The sequence below is a fragment of the Enhydra lutris genome, unplaced genomic scaffold (assembly GCF_002288905.1).
Source record: "Enhydra lutris kenyoni isolate GAN:26980312 unplaced genomic scaffold, ASM228890v2 scaffoldscaffold2, whole genome shotgun sequence".
Classification (NCBI taxonomy): Eukaryota; Metazoa; Chordata; class Mammalia; order Carnivora; family Mustelidae; genus Enhydra; species Enhydra lutris.
The window spans coordinates 37,573,012-37,592,329 of NW_019154086.1; the positions used below are offsets into that span (position 1 = coordinate 37,573,012).

A 19,318-nucleotide genomic window follows, 5' to 3' on the forward strand; every position below is an offset into this window, starting at 1 on the left:
AAATAAAAATAATGCACATTCAGCCAGGCACTGGAAATAAAACAAGGATTTCTTCTCTCAATATCTATTTACCTAAGTAATCCATTCCAAAATAATTTCAATACTTTTTGACTAATATATTTAAGGCTATCCCTCCAGAAAGCTTATGTCTCATCTAAATATAGCAGATTTAAAATATCAGTGTTTATACTATGATTGTATAGCATCTCCAGTATCTATATTTACCTAGCAATGAGGTGCAACAATTTCACAGAAGAGAAAATTAGGAGAATAAAAATCAGATTTGAAGTCAAGAATTAGCACTGAGCAAGAAAAAAAAGAAAAAGAGAAAGTGTTACATGACAGAAACACAATCGTTAGACTCTAATCACTCACCTGAAGAATACGCTTAATGTGCTGTCTTTGCAAGTTGTCACCCTCGGTACATTCTTTAATACCATGAGGATAACAGATAAGCTGCAGTAATTTCTGTGCTTGCATATTTGAAAGCACAGGGTCCAAAATAAGCTCTTTGTCTGTGCATAACCTTTCAGGTTCTTTTAAGCAATGTTCTCCTACCCATTCCTTTAAATAAAAAAAAAAATCGGCTGTTAGATTGACAGGCAGAGGTTTTCTACACTACACATGTAATATGCAATAAATCACGGTGAACAATGGAATACAAAGCAGACAGAAATCTTCCAATAAAATAAAAATTGCATGAAAAAAGTAGGTGGGAAAAATTTTGAAAACAAAATTCCTGGCATTTTGATTTACTAAAAATACAAAGTGGGACCTTGGTTAAAAAAAGTTTGAAAAAGAAATACACAAAAAGGAAAGAAAAAAAAGCTAAAGAAAATAATCTGCGTATAATGGTAATGATTCTATATTAGAACAAGTCTTCATTTTTATGTAATGCTTACTATACTGAATAGAAAGAACAGAGTAAAACATTTAGAAAACTGTCATTTTTTATATTATACATGATACTATTATAAATATTTGTGCACATCTACTTTCTAAACAATTATTTTCTTAGAATAACTTCATAAAAGCACAACTGTTGGGTCAAGAAGTATACCAAATTTAAGACTATTGATACATATGGTCAACTGTCCTCCAGAGAATTTTTAGCAGTTTAAATCCCTTTTGCCTTTTATCATGCAAACTCTCATACTATAGAAGAAACCATCAACAGAGCCCAGTTCAAATCCAGATCTGTTTCAGATGTAGCCTGTTTCTTAACTACACCAGGAGTCCGATGCTGAGTAACTATTAAAGTCACCTGTGGAGCTTGCTAAAATACCAGTGCTCAGGGCCCACCAAATACATATCTGATGGTGGGACCCAGATATCAGTAATATTTTTCAGGGATTAAAACTGTTTGACCCGGGACACCTGGGTGGCTCAGTTGGTTAAGCAGCTGCCTTCGGCTCAGGTCATGATCCCAGCGTCCTGGGATCAAGTCCCACATCGGGCTCCTTGATCAGCGGGGAGCCTGCTTCTCCCTCTGCCTCTGCCTACCACTCTGTCTGCCTGTGCTCATGCTCTCTCTCTCTCTAACAAATAAATAAATAAAATCTTTAAAAAAAAAAAAAAAACTGTTTGACCCTTGGTGCTTCTGGTTGGGAAATAATACACAACTGCCTCTCATTATCTATATGACCATTTCATGAACTTCTACCCTAGTTACAACATGCTCTAATAAAAACATGTCCCTGTTAACATAATGTCTCCATCAGAATAGAAAACTATATGTATGGTATGCCATGTTTTCTTTTTTTATAAGAGAAATTAAAAGGAAAAAAAGGAAGATAAATCAAAAAATAATGAAATTGATCACCAAGGGCAGGAAAAAACACAGGATGAAAGAGACAAGGGACAGAGAACACATCTCTCAATACACCTGTTTGTGCAGCTGACTTGTAGAAGCATGCTAATCTGAAGCAGTGGGGAGGAAGAAAAAGGGAATCTCAACTGAATGCAAACAAAAACCAACAAAATCAATTCTATTTCAAATGAATAACATCCATACTGAAGGAGAAAGTTCAAAAAGATTTTTTAATACAATACTATAAGCCTTTAGGGAAAAAAGAATTATAAACAAATCTTCAACTCCTTTCCATTTTTTCCCTAGTGGTATAGGTGCAGCAATTCTGAAAACTGTTTCAGGTGTAGTACAGAATTAAATAAATGAGTAAATGGCTGATGTTACTGGGAGCCAGGGTTCTCGCTGTGGAAGACAATATTAATATGAAATTATTAGGGGAATGCAAAGAAGAACTAAGTAGTGTTAATAGAAATGGATGAATCAGTATAAACTCATGAATATACACATATTTATGTATATGGATGTATTTTTAACTACCTCTGTATGCTGAAAAGGCTTAGAGGCAACGAACCCCCATCGTCCACAGTAATGAGCACCACAGTGCCCATATCTTGGTTTCTAAATACCATCCTCTACTAACTAGAACCAGAGTTCCTTGGAGGAATGACTAATTCCAGGTTTGGAATAGGGAAAGCACAAGGTAAGCCAGGAATTAAAAATATTTGCGGTTAAAAAAAAAAAAAAAAAAAGGATGGAGACATGTCAAAATAACTTAAAAGCTATGATGAAAAGGTTCACACTGGACAAATCTGGGACAATCTGAACATGAAAATAACTAAGGATAGTATATTATAATCCACATGGATAACAAATAAGAATAAGGCAAAAAAATATTAATAGGGATAGGCTCTCCTGAGAATGCAATTCAAATTACTAACTGTAGAGGAGTTGGGGGGAAGAAACAATCACGATTTTGCAACTCTCATACAAAGACTAGTTTGGACAAGAATCAAAATGAATGCTCTATGGGTGGTGACATTTGATGAGGAGCAGGATATCTGCATTGTCTCAAAATGTCTCTCCAAAGACTGGCTACTGATTAAAAGGGGTAAAAATGATAATGATACAGCAGCGAAACCTTGAAACCATACACTTTCATCAAAATGATCACCGCCAGTGAGGTGAGAATGGACATGTGACTTCAGGTGTGACTACCCTAGAAGAACATAATATTACTTCTGTAGCATCTTGGCTAAGATCGCATAGCCTGAAGCTAATCTATGGGAAATCTCAGACAAAACCAACATTATTGGGACAACTGAAAAAACTGAATATAGCTGCAAGAGAGAAAAAAATTAGTGTACCAAGGCTAAATTTCTTGATTTTTGATAAATGCATTTGGTTATCTTAATAAGTAAACACTAAGGTATTAAAAAGTAAAAATTCATAATGTATACCATCTACTCTCAAAAGCATCAGCAAAAAAAAAGTATATGCATCCATATTCACACACAAACAGAATCATAAAGCAATGTGGCAAAATGTAAAAAATTGGTGAATCTGCATCAAGGGCATATACACTAGAGTTCTTATTATTGCAACTTTTCAACAAATTCCAATTTATTTCCAAATAAAGTTAGCAGGAAGAAAAGGAACCCTGATGTGCAAGTTTCCTACAACAGAGAGCATTTCTCTCATAACAATTATATAGTCAAAGTTAAAGGCAAATTAAATCTGAAAAATACCTGTTGACAGATAGTCCTCAGTACATATCTGGCATATTCTCTTAAATTGGCAGTTTCTATGGAAATGCTTTTCCCACAGGATTTTGAATTTTGTGAGGCAGTCCAGATATCATCAGCATTCCCATCACGTCGTAAACCCCTCATGGTGAAGTCATCATTCTTTAAAGAGCTGACATTGTTATTGCCAATTTTGGCATCTCCTAAATAATAGAACCACAAAAGCAAAATCACAGAAGTTCAAAATATTGCCGTAAATGAAGTAAAGCCTTGAGAAGTAAATGAAGCAAGACTTCAAGGAGTTAAAATATGTGAATGGCATCATTATGGCATAGCCTGCTGTTTAGCAAGAGAGAGAATGGATCAAGAGGATAATCGCAAGAACCCAAAGAAGTTTCACTGGACATGGGGGAAAAAAACATATTCAAGACTTATTCCTCATTTTGTTTACAGAATTAAGTATGTATTCACTGAACTTGGAAAGGCCATTATGAATCATACTTAATAATCAGAGAACATTGATTTCACCAATATTTCAAGCACAAATGTATTCAATATTCAAATTGATTTCACTTATAGACAAGGAAAAAATGGGTTACTCACCCTTCTAGATGTCCCTTTTCCATTTCTTCTCTTACAATGACTTATTTTCTATCCATAGGTCAAGAGAAAACTTTTGCCTTAGCCCACCTTACTATCAACTTCTTGACAAGAGAGATTTATTTCCCTGGGAATGGAAAAGGGCAATGCATACTAAGGAAGCCCTAAAACATAGGGCATTCATTGAATAACCCAAGTCTCTCACTTTCCTCTCTGTAAACATCCAAATTAGAAAACCTCACCAGATCAACCTCTAATATACTGAGTCAAATTAAACTAAGGAAAGGATTTCCCTCACAATCAAGTTCTTGGGAGCAGAATGTCTGAATAGCTGGAAATAAGAAATCCTCTCCAGCTGTGAAAGACAAATCACTATCATATTTTAAAAGTGAAAGAATATAATTTGATAATAAAGACTGCCAAATGACAACAGAGCCTCTAAACTTTTGCCTGTTCACCCACAGGATTATAAGCCTTGAACAAAAAAGTTTCTTGGAACCAGCAAATGAGTTTAAATGAGGCCCCTTACTGCCCACTATGAGTAAAACCAAGCCTAGATCAGTGCAAAAGCCTTTTAAAACCCACAGGTCAACCGAGAAAAAGTTTTGACTTTGCTGGAAAACTTGAAAAATCAGAATGGCTTAGTGAATATTTATTCATAAAATTGTAAGAGGAGGGGAGGAATAAACAATACTTTTCAGGTCATCAGTATCTTATTATATATTATCACATACTCCTCATTAAAATACACAAGAGAAAAAGGTAACAATTTCACTTCATAAGAGTTTAATTCAACAGAGCTCCTTGGGGGCTGAAAGATATGTACCAAAATTTAGCATACTTTCTCCCCACCTCTGGGGATATAAACAACTATTTCTACACCTTAAATTAAAACTACTACATAAATTAAAAATCAATTTCTATAGAACAATTTTGTTACCCAAATTCAAAATAGATCCTGGTAGACAGGACTTGAGAAAACATTGGTAAGGACAGGGTGAGGTAGAGAAATCAAAACTTGTATAAAAACAAAATCAGAGAAATAAACACCTCCACCTAAGAAATCCTCATTCAGGTTCTCATTTAGTTTAGATGGTAGGACGACAGAGAAGGTAAAGAGACTGTGCCAGATCCTTCTGGAACTGCACAAATAATAGAACAAATAGAAAAGAGTGTTCAGCGACTACCTAGTCCAAGGCTCTGCTGACATCCAAATGACCTGATTCTGACTTCTCAGACTTGAAGCCTTCTCTATCTACCAAGAACTGAGGTGAATTAAAAAGGCCAAGGAAAGCCAACCAAAGATAAATGAACTGGTTATTACACATGGATATTAAAATACAATTCTGTGACTCTTTAAAGAGCCAGGCAAATTTTAATTGGAACTGGACCAATCCTCCAAATGAAGGGTTAAGCGCCTAGATGGCACTCATTTTGTTTTCTGCCATTCAATGTCTGTATCCCCTTCTGTAGTCACACTTTCAACATTTGTTTGTTGAAAAGCTACTATTTCAAAATCTACTGTCTAGTTTATCTGATGGGCATTAGAGATACCACAGTAAAAAACAAAAAAAGCAAGTCCTGGACTTCATGGTCCCTACACTTATTTATTAAGTAGATCGACCAACCATTTTCTTTTCAAACATCATCAGAAGAGAGAAATTTTACTTACTGAAATGAGCATTTAATGTTGGTTATAAAATAATACAAGCTCCTAAGCTCAGAACAGAGACTATGACCATCCACGTGGTTCTACCTTTGCTTTTTACTGTAAATTCATGGGCATTTCTATATATAATGAATGTATACATACGTTTTCTCCAGCCATTACCCTTACACTACTGCAAAAACTAGAAACCATATGTAAATATGTATGTGTGTATATATAACTCTTTTCTTAAGGTGAACTTTTAGTAATTTTTTTAATGAAAATCTTATTATCCTTCATTGTCAACAAATAACATTCAAACAGGAGTATGAAGTACAATGTTCTTGAAGATTCCTCTAAAACATTTCCTACCTTCTCAAGTAGTTTCTATTCTAATCAAAGAGAGCTCCTTCAGAACATAAGACAGAACTTTTATTTAGTCAAGGCCAAATGAGGTCACCCATAGTGGGAATTAGGCAGTCTGGACTCAAGACTTCCTACTCATTCAAATCCTGAACAATTTATAGAATAAAAATGTCTTAAAGGATTATATTGTCAATGAACAGAAAATGCAGTACTACTACTCCAGGAATATATATGCTAATAGGAATATAAAGGATATCTTGGACATTATGGATTAAATTTTTAAAGATTCTGATAACTAATATTGATTTATCAATAATATCAACATCATTGCAATTATTACCTAATTCATGAAAAACCTAAGGCAGAAGTTTATATACCTGTTCAGGGTCACAACAGAAGCAAAAACATTAAGATTAAAAGCCAAGTTTTCTGATGTTGTGCTGTTAATATATAATATGAACTTTAAACCTTTGGTTAGATCACTGTGTCATCTGTGTCCATCACAAAGTGTGACTTATGCCAACAAATAAAAGCAAAACCACCCGGTAGGTCTGAGAATCTATATTGTAACAAAATGAAACATCCTGTAGTTAAAATGCCATTGGGGGGGGAAAAAAAAGTACTATATTTAAATTCCTCCAGAATTGTAGGTAAGGAGCAGACATTTCAAGTCCAACTGATCTTGGACTTGAAGAAAGCCAACTAATTTGGCCAGGATAAAACCAAACTAAACCATGTTTTACCAGTAACACGAATTAGAGTTGAACCTGAATACAAATTATTTTTCCTCTGTTTCTGGTTATTAACCAAGTTTAGTGCCAGGATAATCTTACCAAGCATCATAATTGCCTTTAAGACAGCAAACACGGCTCCCACTTCAATGCTGTTGTGAGCAGCAGCTAAGAGGTGTCTATCACAGGATGATCTTATTCCAGGGAAAGGTTTGCCTATGAGAAAAACAGGAGACCTTTAATGGTCTCATCACCATCATTAACAATCTCTTCTAACCATTTACAACTGGCAGAGCCTTTCACTGTTAGACTAGGGGTGCTTAACTGCCATCAGCTAGGTTTAATCAAAGCTTTGTGGATCCACTAAGAAATACTGTCAGTATTCCTTTCTTAACCTTTTCTTTCTAATTATTAAAACAATGTCTTTGCTTCTTAGAGAAATGTATCAAAAAAAATAAGAACCTTCATCTACATATGCTGATTCTCACACACACACATACCATATGGAAATGATCTTTAGAAACACACTTCAGTAACACCCCCAGAATTCTTCCTTATTCCTTTTATCTTAGTAAAGAATAAATGAATCGTCATTGCCCTAAGCTACTATGATGTGGTTCATAACCAACATACATAGTATGTGTGAGAGGATCAAGCTGCCCACCAGCACGGCTTGGCCTAAGAGTAAAAATATTTTTATTGTTTATTAAATCCTGATTTGAGTTTCTCAATACATCCTGATATTGCGTAAACAGAAGGTGCCGACAGCCCACTCAATGGCATTACTGCACTCCTTCCTCACCTGCACAGCAAGCTCACCAAAATCAGGAAGGAAATGACAGAATGGACAGCCTACTTGCTCATTTTAGCATCTCTACCTCCAAAGGAAAACGCCATCAGGGGTTGTTCAGCTGTCAGCTCACCAGTTGCTTGAGGTAATAAGCAGGCCTGGGGAGCTCGGAAGAGATGAAGCAGGAGTCGGCATGTCATCCTTGCCCCAGGCTCAGCATCTGCATCTCCACAAGCTAGGAGAGATTTTAAAAGCATGTTTTCTCATGTACTCAAGGACATGTCTTCAGCTTTTCTATTAAGCTAACTTTTCCAAAATAATTTAAATATATTGCTCCTTACAGTAAGAAGGAAGGCAGTAAGCTATGCTTTTTCAGGAAACCAGAGGGCCTCCTTAAAAAACACCTTTACATAGGGATCCATCTGACTTTGTATTGAACAACACGGCCAGTTCTATAATCTTTACCTCAACGCCACATCACCACCCGATGCACGGACCCTTCAAAAGTAGTTCTACCATCCAGAAACCACCCCAAGACAGCCATCAAATAATCAGGGCCACTCCGGATGTGCCATACCTGCTGCTAGGAGAGAGGGAAGCGCCACGTGCTGCACGACGTCCTCCAGGGAGAAACACTGTCGTGCTATCAGAATAGCAATGAAAGTAGCTAATGAATCATGGAATGAAAGGTCACTCACCTTCAAGAAAAACATTGACATGTTTTAATACCTAACACCCTTTCAGGTATTATCTAAGATTAATATCTAAGAGAATGTAGGCAATACCAGTAAGATCTCAAGTCCCAAAATGACCCAATAGAGCGAAATGATAACAGAGCAGGGTTGTTATCCTCTAAGGACTATTTCTACATTATAAGACAAAGAATGAGGTTTCCATATACCCCAATACCATCGGAGGATACTGAGTTTTATCTAGAGTACATGTGACTGAACAATACAAAAACAAAATCAAGAAATTCCTAATAGATATAGCATAAATAAAAAATTGTTAGCAGAATGTCACATCATTTTTCATTTCAGGGTAAGATCATTAGGGAGCAAGGGAAAAACAAGATCCTCTAATTGAAAAATAAGCCCTGTTAATGTTTTAGACTTCTTTTCAGGGATAACTATGAATGATTCTATAACATAATTAGTTTGGAAAACAAACAAAATTTCCATCTGACTCCTAAACTTGAAAGAGTAAAAGAGAGAGGAGAAAGAGAGACTGTGAAAAAAGGAGAAGGAAAATTAATGCATTCAGAACAAAACCTCTACCTATACAGACCTTAAGACTTTGGAAGAGAACAATAACAAAAACAAACATAATAGCAGCCTTCATATTAACTTGTACCAATAACTATGGTTAGTGATTAACAAAAATCAGCTCATTTAATAGCACACCACCATGGGGCTCATAACTATTACTAATCCCAATTCTGCAGATGAAGGAAAAAAGCAGAGATAACGTATAACAGAAAACAACCAAGAGGTTAAGGATTATGTTAAAGATAAAAATTGGGATCTCTTCTGTCTCTGGAAGAGCAGGTAACACATATAATATGAGTTTATCTACCTATCTATCTATCTTTTGGTAACAGAATGGAGTAGAATTATCTACCTAGTCCTGAGATACCAGAACTAGAAAGTAAACCTCTAACTGGAAAGTGGAAGGTGATTTATAAAATACATAAATGTCTTCTACACAGAAGACAAACCCACGTATAACATGATCACTTCAAGAAGTGATAGGAAAAACAGAGGCTCATGACAGATTTAAAAAAAAAAATTACACATCATAGATGTGACATGCAAAGGAAATCAGTGAAATATACTGGGTATCTCTTCATCAACTTCCAGACACAATCACTATGAAAGACTGAACACACCAGTGAATCTGGGCCTGGACATTCTTAGGCAACACAGTGAAAGCCATATTCCTAGAACACACTTTGATCATTACAAAACAAACCGGTTCTCTTCAAAATGTAAACTGCTTTAGGTAGATTATGTCTTGTACCATGAGAAGCCCAAGGACCTTGGTAAAAATATGAACCAACAACTCTGAAGAGAACAGACTATATAAGAAATCTCAGCTAACAAAGAGGGAAACTCTTGGCATCTCTACTGTAGATTAAGCTATTGTATTTATTTTGATTTTTTTTTTAATTTATATAATCGTTGGCAACTGCATTCTCGTTTAGTGCTTTTGGGCAAAGAAAGAAAAAATATTTTATGTTTTAGGTAAGGGTTAAATCAATTAAAAAAATTACTAACTAAATACTTAATTGCACAAATGAGTTTTTAAATGAAAAAGAAAACTTACATCTACAGTGCAAAGTACATCATTAAACCCCCACACATGATTTGAAGAACAACAAAGAGCCTTCAGAACTCCCAGCCATTCTGAACTAAGAACAGTGCAGCAAGCAGTCAGCTCGGAGGAGAAATTGGCAATGTCATTAATCCTGGGAAGAGGAAACAGAACACGTAGAAAGTAAGAGAGAAACAGGCACATGTCATATACTTAATGAACACATACATCACTACCATCAAAGTCATTCATTTCTAAGATGCAAAGATTTATTAAATACCCACTTGTTAAATAACCTGGTAGAACCTGGAACCCAAAATAAAAGCAAATGTCTTCAAATGTTTTCTAATATTTAATGTTGTTGACTAAAATCAGGACAGATGCCAATTAACATATTTTCGTTCTTAGAACAAATCAGACTTACAAATTTACATTTTTAGGGGCATCAAAAAAATTAAAGACATGACATAGTGTTTTAAATAGGTAGGTAGGCCAAAATACAGTGTTTTAAAATAGAGATATTTTTAGGAGACTTCCTTCCTTCCTCCCTTTCTTCCTTCCTTTCAAGAGAAAGAGTAAGCAGGAGCAGGGGGAGGGGCAGAAAGAGGGGAAGAGAAAGATTCTCAAGCAGGCTCCACACTGAGCAGGGACCTGACGTGGGGGTCGATCCCACAACCCTGAGATGACTTGAGTGGAAATCAAGAGTCAGAGGCCAAACCCAATGAGCCACCCAGGTGCCCTGATATAGGTCTTTTTCATTTGCATTTTTATTATATGCTTTTTTTAAGTGGATACTTAACTTATAATTTATATCCAAAGCATCTCATGCCAGAGCATTCAGCCAGAATAGCCTGTCAGTCTAAGGAAATCCGAGTATAACGCAGTGATAAATTCAGGAATAAGTGGGGGAAACAAAAAGCAAACAACATCCAAATGTCACCCCAGGCAATTACTAACGAAGTTAGTTTAAAAGTAACACCAAGGCAATGACTATGTTGTTAGATGTGAATTCCAGGGTAACCCAGCTCACCTTCCTGCATCCTGATGGCCCATACATACATTCATGAGCGTATTACAAACAAAGCTGTAGCGATTGGCTGCATTGTCACTAAGGATCTTGCCCAGCATTGAGTAATTGATGCTACGAGCTGAAGGATTCTCAATAAAATCCATCATGAAGTCCGGATCCCATCGCAAGTTAGAATTCGCAGGCATCACATTATTGTATATGGTTTGTTTAACTTTTGAACAGGCACTACTGGGGTTACAAGGAGAAAAGTGTAAAAAAAAAAAAACAAAAACCACACAACCAAAAAAAAAAACCTAGAATAACGAGAAAGCTATTCAAGGATAGATTGAATGGCAGCAATCATAACATATTCCTAGAGCAGAATCACATCAGGAGGTCTTCATTCCAACTTCCTAACAGTCTAGGAAATACTGGTCTAGCAGACAGGACTAAAGCCACGCACTAAATGACAGTAATTATAGTCTTCTCAGCTCTCTTTTTGGGCAGACAACTTATATAAAAAGTGTCAGCTGTCCTGAAGGATACAAGCTTGCAATCTGGAACATGATCTGTTCAAAAAGGATGAACATTTATTTCACTCTCCAGGACTTTTAAACATCTCCCGTTTTTCCCTGCCTTAACCCTTACCATCCTTTCTACTCAACTTTTCATTCATTCTCACTTAGTAATAATCTTAATTTCACTTTCCCACTAAAAATGAAACAAAAACTTGGTTCTTTGCGGGTTCCCTCTACCTCTCCATACGCTGAGTGTCATTTTAGTGAAATGGACTTCAGCAAATAGTACAGCATTACCTCTTTTATGACTTCATTCTACCAATCTATTCATACCTGTCTTAGAAACCAAAAGAATTCTGCTTTACGCTCTCAATTTTTATAAGATTCAGCCCCACTTTTCTTTCAGTCTAGAGACTTCTCTGGAGTTCACTCTTGGCTACCTCCAGCCTGCAATGCATAATTTTTCTGATATCTGTGGCTCGTGGTGAAGGCTCCTTACTCTTCATTTATAGGCTTCCTGTTTCATTTACTACACTCTTTCCAGATGAGCATCCATGCTTTAATAAAACATTAGCTGCTTTCCAGGTCACTCGCAAATTCTTACCACCCTGTTACAGACATATATGGAATTAAGGAAATAACAGAGAGACATTTTCTTTCTGAAATTGCATGTTCCTGCAAAACCTGGCAGAGTAATAAAAGCAATACAGGCTTTGAGGCCAAATGACTTATGTGCAAATCTAGGCTTCATCATTTATTAGCTTATGATGAGGAATAATCAGTTGTTGATAGGAACATGGGAGTATGAAGAGATTAAAGAACATGGGAGTTTGAAGAGATTAAAGAACCCAGCACAGTGCCTAGCACACAGCACAGCACACTCAGGGCAAGACATATGCCCCCCAACAGTCTACTCACACAGATTTAGAGATGCTCCTTCTGATCTAATCATTAAAACTACCTTATTAGTATCCTAATAGAAATCTCTCTGAGTCACTAGCTTTGGTTTGACCATTATTCTTAATCCTGATTGACAAAAATGCTTGACTTCAACGTTTCCTGAGAGCTGTGCTGGTCTTCCAGGTGTTTAATCAGGAAAATGTGAGCAAGGCCCTCTCCCTGTGAAGTGACACCGCACTGACCCTCAGCTCATTGTTGGTCTCCTAAACCTCCACATATCCAGGGTGAGATACTTGCATTCATTTCCTGAACACACTTGCACTACCCGGCAGGAGCACTGGGGGTCAAACAGGCTATTGGGGCCTTCTTGGGAAGTTCACTACTTGGTTTCAAGAACCAAATCCTGTATGAGAAAGCTCTCTGAAAACCATAAACTGAAAATGAAAGCAGTCTGTAAAGTAAGAGTGTACGGTATTTTTCTTATTACATCATTTCTGCGGAAAGATGTTTCCTAAGACCCACACGAATGTTCTACAAGGAATTGTTTGGAAACCCAGCTCATTTCAGATGACATACTCTCTCCCATTTTTTCCCCTATCAATACCATTAAAAATATCATATGGGGGTGGAGTTTTCATTCAGCATGTTTTTTGCAGTGCCTGTTAGAAGCCAAACACTCTTCAAGGTACCAGGATACGGCAGGGAAGAAAATCAAAGTTCCTCTTTTCACGAAGCTTACATTCTAGGAGGAAGCCAGACCATAAATACATATATAATTTACCCAGTGGTAGCAAGTGCTAAGGTTCAGAGGATGACAGAGGGTAGGGGGAAGAGGCTGCTATTTAAAACAGGATGGGCAGGGAGGTAGAGCCGTGAATGTACTTTGGGGAGGAACATGTAAGAGTGGAGAAGGATCACATGAATGGGAGCAGCAAGTGCCAAAGCCCCAAGACGGGACTGTGCTTAGAGTGTGTGTGAAGACCAGGAAGGAGATCTGTGTGGTTAGCATGGAGTACACAATGGGGAAGAGGGAGAAGAGTAGACTGGATTCCGTGGATCCTGAAGGCTAGGTTAGGACTTTGAATTTTATTCTGTGTAGATAAGAAGCCACTAGAAATCTTCGAGTTAATCTTGATTTAAAAGGATGACTTCAATAGGTATGCTGACAGTATGCTAAAGAGAGTCAGGGTGCGAGCTGAGAAACGAGTTAGGACTCTGCAGTAGCCCAACCAAGAGATGGTGGGGGTAACAAAGCAAAGATGAGCAGTCACATTCTACACAAACCTGGAACACAAATCTCACAGAATTTACAAAGAACTGTAATTGATGGTTCTTTCCTTACTTTCTTCTAGATGACAAATTTACTTTGCCACTATTATCATCCCCTTTGTACCCCCGCCTACAATTAATAATCAGAATTTCCTCAAAATAACATTATTTTCTAGCACCTGTCTACTTGTGGGGCTAGGAGCAGGCGCTAAGATGGCAAAGAATGACACCCACTCAGGGACACCATCTGAAATAGTACAGTGCAGGAAGCAGAGAAGCAAAGGCACTGAGAAAGTAAGCAGGCAAACAACGTTCCAAGTGAGGTACTAGCAAGTGCAAAATACAGAATATTTCCTCTCAAGTTTACCTCAGAATTGCAATCATAGCTAAATATGCACAGAAATTGGTAATAGGAGGTGAAAGTGACAATGAAAGATAATTCAACATGAATTCTGGCAGATACAATTATTATTGATTTTCATTATTAAAAAGTACAACAGTATCAGTTGGGTCACTACCAAATAGAGGCATAATCCTATTCCTGTTGATTTTCTTCTACCCACCTGAAGAGGTCTCCAAATTTACTTCTGAGGTGGCTACATGACACATAGAGATCATAGAGGTAGGCTAAGATGCATCTCTCGGGGGAGGAACATTCTGAGGGGTTCACAACATGCTTTACCACACCACATAACCTGAGGGGAAGAATATATGATGAAATGAGACACATATTTTGCTAATATACATCTTATTGTTTGAATTCTTCAGAGTGAGAATATAAGAAAAAAGTATCAGGTTTGTGATACTAATAGCAAAAGTCCACAATTGCATAAAATATCACTTTTCTATTAAGATACTAAAATACTAGATGATTTTTTTGAAAATTTGAGAAATATCATTAACACCAAGAAATGAAAGAAATTCCTCCATACAGAAGGTATGTATGGAGGAATTCATCAAATATGCTATGACAGACGAAAGCTGTTAATAGAGAATCTTCTTCATTAAAAAGATTAATAAATTCAGGTCATTTGCTAAGATTCTTAAGTCCACTCCTTTGGAAAAGAGCAAGTCTCTAAATCAGTAAATCTGGGGAAATTCATTTTCAGTACCATGAGCTGGTTCTGGCAAAAACTTGATGAATTCATGATATGAGGTCACATTCTCCTTGTTTATCCAAACTACACACAATTTTACTTTACCTTATGTAAGAAATTAACCCCTCCCCCTTTTTAGTGACATTCTCTAGAAGTCTTTCAACAAAGAAGTACTGTTACTATTCCTTTTCTGTGCCCTTTTCTACATACCAGAAGGATGGTCCCTTTGGCCACAATTCATTCAACACAAAGCTTCATATAACACACAAGTAAACACTGGTGGTGGATCCACCTCTTTGTAAGTCTGATTCCACTATTACCATCTTGTATTCTGTTATAGGGTTCAGTAATATCACAATAGTGTCATCGATGACTCAGATTATTAAAGCTGAAAAGGGCTTTCAAAATCCTGTAATTCAGCTTCCTCATTTTATAAAGAGGGAGCTGAGGCTCAGACAGGTGAAATAACTTGCCCACAGGCAAAAAGTTAGTTCACAGATCATCCAAGAGGAGAGCTGAGGTTTCCGGACTCTCAATCCTCAGCTCTCTCCAGGGGCTGGCGGGGAGCCAGAGTGAGCCTAGATGGTCAAGGCCAAGAAAGACACTACAATCACAAATCCCAGAGGTGGAAATGACCAGACAATAAAGAAATGACAGTGTTGCATCCCAAGCCCGGTGAATTGATATCAGTGGACAGAGCCACCAGACGGCTGATAAAAGCTATCAATTACAGCCAAGGTATCCTAAAATTAAGAAGCAGAGAATTCAATCTGTTAAATATACTAACAATAATTCCAGACATACTCTAAAGAGCAGAAATTATGTTATGATTAAAGTAAACAAACATTTACTGAGATTTTGGTAGATACCCATACCAGAGTAGCCAGGGCTCTCTGGATTTTTTTTCACTTGTTAGAGGTAAGAAAAACGTTTTACACTGAGATCCAGTAAATGCATATCAGCACAAAATAAGCTTTGGGGAAAACATTTACCTTTAGTATAAATGATAAAATAAAAATATAATATCAAATATGATTTTATGAATATTTACTAGATAATACATTTAACATGTCAAAATAAGTGATACTGAACTAAATTTCAAAATAACAAAAATAAAACTTGTAAAAACATATAATAATATTCATTTCATGACTAATGGGTTTCCAAACACAGTTTAGAAGGCACAGTATAAATCAAGGAGCACGAATGTGCTCTGACTTAGCAATCTGGGAGATCTATGAGCTATGCGATGTTAAGTGTATCATTTCACCAAACACTTCATTTAAAAGCCCTGCGTCTCAGTTTCTTAATTTGTGAATGGTTCTAATTATGCAATTTTACAGGGTAGTTCAGGGCTATTAGATAGTCCTATGTTTTCTGAATTCTAAAATATTTTCAAACTTTTTAAAAATATCTGGAATGTTTGAGATTTCATTTAATAGTCTATGTGTACTATTAATGTGACAGCATCTCATTTTCCCAAAAAAGCTTCTGTTAAATGGATGGCACTCTAGAATAGATTATAAATTGATTGCATGTGCTAGATTATTTAAAAAAAAAAAAAAAAAGTACTGTAGAACCAAAGAACCCCATGCTTCTTTTAAATCCAGGAAGAAAAATGTCAGAAAAAGAAAAAGAGGGTTTTTTGTTTTTGTTTTAAAATATATAAATATATAAAATATATATTATATATAATACAAAATGTATTAACACATATATTTAATATATATAATATATATATATATAAAATAAAAAGAGAGAAAGAAGTTTGCAGTAGACAAAAAGGAGCTTCAAAGAGGTGTTTTGTCACTCTATTTCTCTTGTCCCTGTCATCTCAACCTCTAATGGGGATGATATTAGGACTTGGTCCAACGGCACGAGTGACAGTAGAGAAAACTTCACCCTATAGTTCAAACAAACCAGAAACAGACTAAGAAAGTCATTTGTTCTAGATTAACTTTTGTCAAGATGGATTTAGTTTCTAAAAGAAATGAAATTGAAGAAGCAAATATCAATAACAATGCGTGCAAAGCTCATTTGGTCTTGAATATAAACTGAAATTACATCAACAAAGCAACTGTCATATATTCATCATTCATAATAAGCCATGGTTCAGGATAGCAAATGACAGTGTTGTAAATGACTGGCTTATACTGACAGAAGCTAGGGGCAGGAAAGGAAGGCCTGTCTATTAAGAGAACATACTTTTCATGCTTACATCTCCTTCCCTGATCAATGTTTTCTGGCAAAAGTGGTCTTTACTGCTATCTTTTAAATTGAAACAAACACCTGTACTCTTTTTCCTCTTAAAACCACTACAATATTCTGTCACAAATTATACACAGAAAACAAGAATGTGAAAAACCATCATGATGTTCTGAATACCAACCCTTCAAACACCTGGGCTGTCTGATCAGGATTCAGGATGAGACAGCTGTGGTACCGCCTGAGAACAGCCACGATGCACACGCACAGTCCTGTTGTGTAACTTCCTGCCAGGCTGGAGGATTTCAGGAGCAGTTCGGCTTCCACAACACTCAGTTCATTTAGCAGCTACAATGGGAGAAAAGACCAAATGAAAATGTAGCTGCCAAAATGAACTAGGAAAACATTTCTTTTCACAAGCCACAGACACACCAAGTCATTCCAATACCATCTTATCACACCCATTTTCCTGCTGCAGGACCATATGCACACACAACTACAGTGTGAGAAAACAAGCCCCAGTGAATTAAGCTGGTTTTTATTTTTAATCCTTTACCAAATTCTATGGTTTTTCCTCTGTCTAGACATCATGGTACATACAATCAGAAAGTATCCAGTGCTGAAACAGCTACCAAAACTTGATGGCAGCCCAAAGTTCTAGACCAGATGATTTCAGAGAGCATCCCCACCTCTCACTTTTCTCTTTTCCCTTCTTTTCAAGTAAACAGAAGTTATTTATCATTACTTTCTTGTTATTAATAAAACACCTCCAATAAGAAATAGAAAATGAGTGTTATTTCTATTCACTAAAAGCAAGATAATAAATGAACTCAAGTATGTATATAAGAAATTTAATGGGACAAATTGAAAAGTTTTATTTATTTATTTTTTTGCTCTTAACCTAAAATATACTCTACAATAAATAGTAAATAAATTTTCACCTGTCTTTAAACAAACCAGCAAAGGACAAAAATAAATCCTCAAGACCCTCACATTTTTAAATGACTTTTATATATTTTAGTGCCGGTTATAATTATTTAATTGAAAACTATGAACACAGCTACAATAAAAATACTAGTTGAATACTATTGATTCAGAATGTCTCTATTATTAAAAAATGCACTGGGTTGCTCATTTTAAGTTATATGATGCCTAGCAGGTTGGCTTTACTAAAAATGAGAGAAACAGGGTCTGTCTGACACCTGTATTGCGAAGTCAATCAGTCCATTGATGTTCAGTGCTGGCTCCATAAGATCAAAGATAAGCTGAATATGGTGTGCCAAAGGAAGATGATAGGATGTTCCTGAAGCAAAGCTCGTGATTTGTTCCAGCACATTGTTAGAGATCTGGGCAACCAAAAACAAAAATAATTGAAAATAACTGTAAGATCAATATTCAAAATTATTTTAATTTTTAAGCAAAAAACTTGAATTTATATAATCTATTTAGAAGAAAGTTAAAACATATTCCCACGGAAACCAAAACTATGTACAAATCCAGTAACTTCCTTACTACAACTCTAATTTGAAAAAATAAGCCAAGTGCTCATTAAGATCTTAACCTATCTTAATGGTAAAACAACTACAAATGCTAATTAATTTCCAGATAACATCTATCCGAGTATCAGTGTATTCATAAAACAACACAGATCTGGTTTTTGCTCATTTAGATAGTATTTTATTTTAGTCATCAACAAATTTCTTCCTCACCATAGCAATGTAGAACCAAAATGTGGTAACATAAGTATTGGATTAGGGAATATATGATACAGTGTTGACTATTATCATAAGGCAAAAGTATTTGTGATAAAAATTAATTTCTCTGAAGAAGGCAACCTGACACTTAAAACTGAACTACTCAATAATTTGAGATGATTCCGAATATGTTTTAAAAACATATCTCTACAACCAAGTAAGGCCAAAAATATATACTGCATGAAAGAAATTCTGAAGTAAATATGAATATCCCAATGCATAACACATAGTTTTAAACAGGTACCTGAGACGTCACTTGATGCTGATCAAAATATGAAAGGAGCTGAAGTTTTGTGAACACAGTCTCCAGGGTCGGAAATGCTTCCTGTTTGTTCTTCCTGGCTTTTGGTCCTTCATCTCCAACTAAACATACAGTGGATACATTACTTTCCATTTAACAGAAGCTCCTGATTTTCTCAGTTGATACTTTCTATTAAAGTATAACATATATCGGGAAGTGCACAAACTATGAATTTCTACAAAGTAAATAAACTCAGGTAATGAGACTCAAATCACAAAATCACATACCAGAAACTTGGATACCCCCTCAGGCTCCTTCTAGTCAC

The 19,318-nt window shown here is 36.1% G+C and overlaps 2 protein-coding genes across 2 annotated transcripts in view; one reads left to right on the plus strand and one right to left on the minus strand.

Moving 5' to 3' along the window:
- The window catches only part of LOC111146123 (mediator complex subunit 12 like), a 314,971-nt gene that overhangs the window by 46,806 nt on the left and 248,847 nt on the right, over positions 1-19,318 (minus strand). The window contains exons 17-27 of the mRNA XM_022501526.1: positions 18,997-19,115; positions 18,201-18,344; positions 17,183-17,346; positions 14,260-14,391; positions 11,031-11,258; positions 10,013-10,154; positions 8,265-8,385; positions 7,821-7,922; positions 7,000-7,113; positions 3,556-3,755; positions 376-564 (exon numbers count right to left, since the gene is read on the minus strand). Coding sequence (XP_022357234.1) covers positions 376-564; positions 3,556-3,755; positions 7,000-7,113; positions 7,821-7,922; positions 8,265-8,385; positions 10,013-10,154; positions 11,031-11,258; positions 14,260-14,391; positions 17,183-17,346; positions 18,201-18,344; positions 18,997-19,115 — 1,655 coding nt within the window. The remainder of the gene's footprint in view (positions 1-375; positions 565-3,555; positions 3,756-6,999; positions 7,114-7,820; positions 7,923-8,264; positions 8,386-10,012; positions 10,155-11,030; positions 11,259-14,259; positions 14,392-17,182; positions 17,347-18,200; positions 18,345-18,996; positions 19,116-19,318) is intronic.
- Positions 1-19,318, plus strand: part of LOC111148951 (purinergic receptor P2Y12) — a 41,421-nt gene that overhangs the window by 8,199 nt on the left and 13,904 nt on the right. The window lies entirely within an intron of this gene.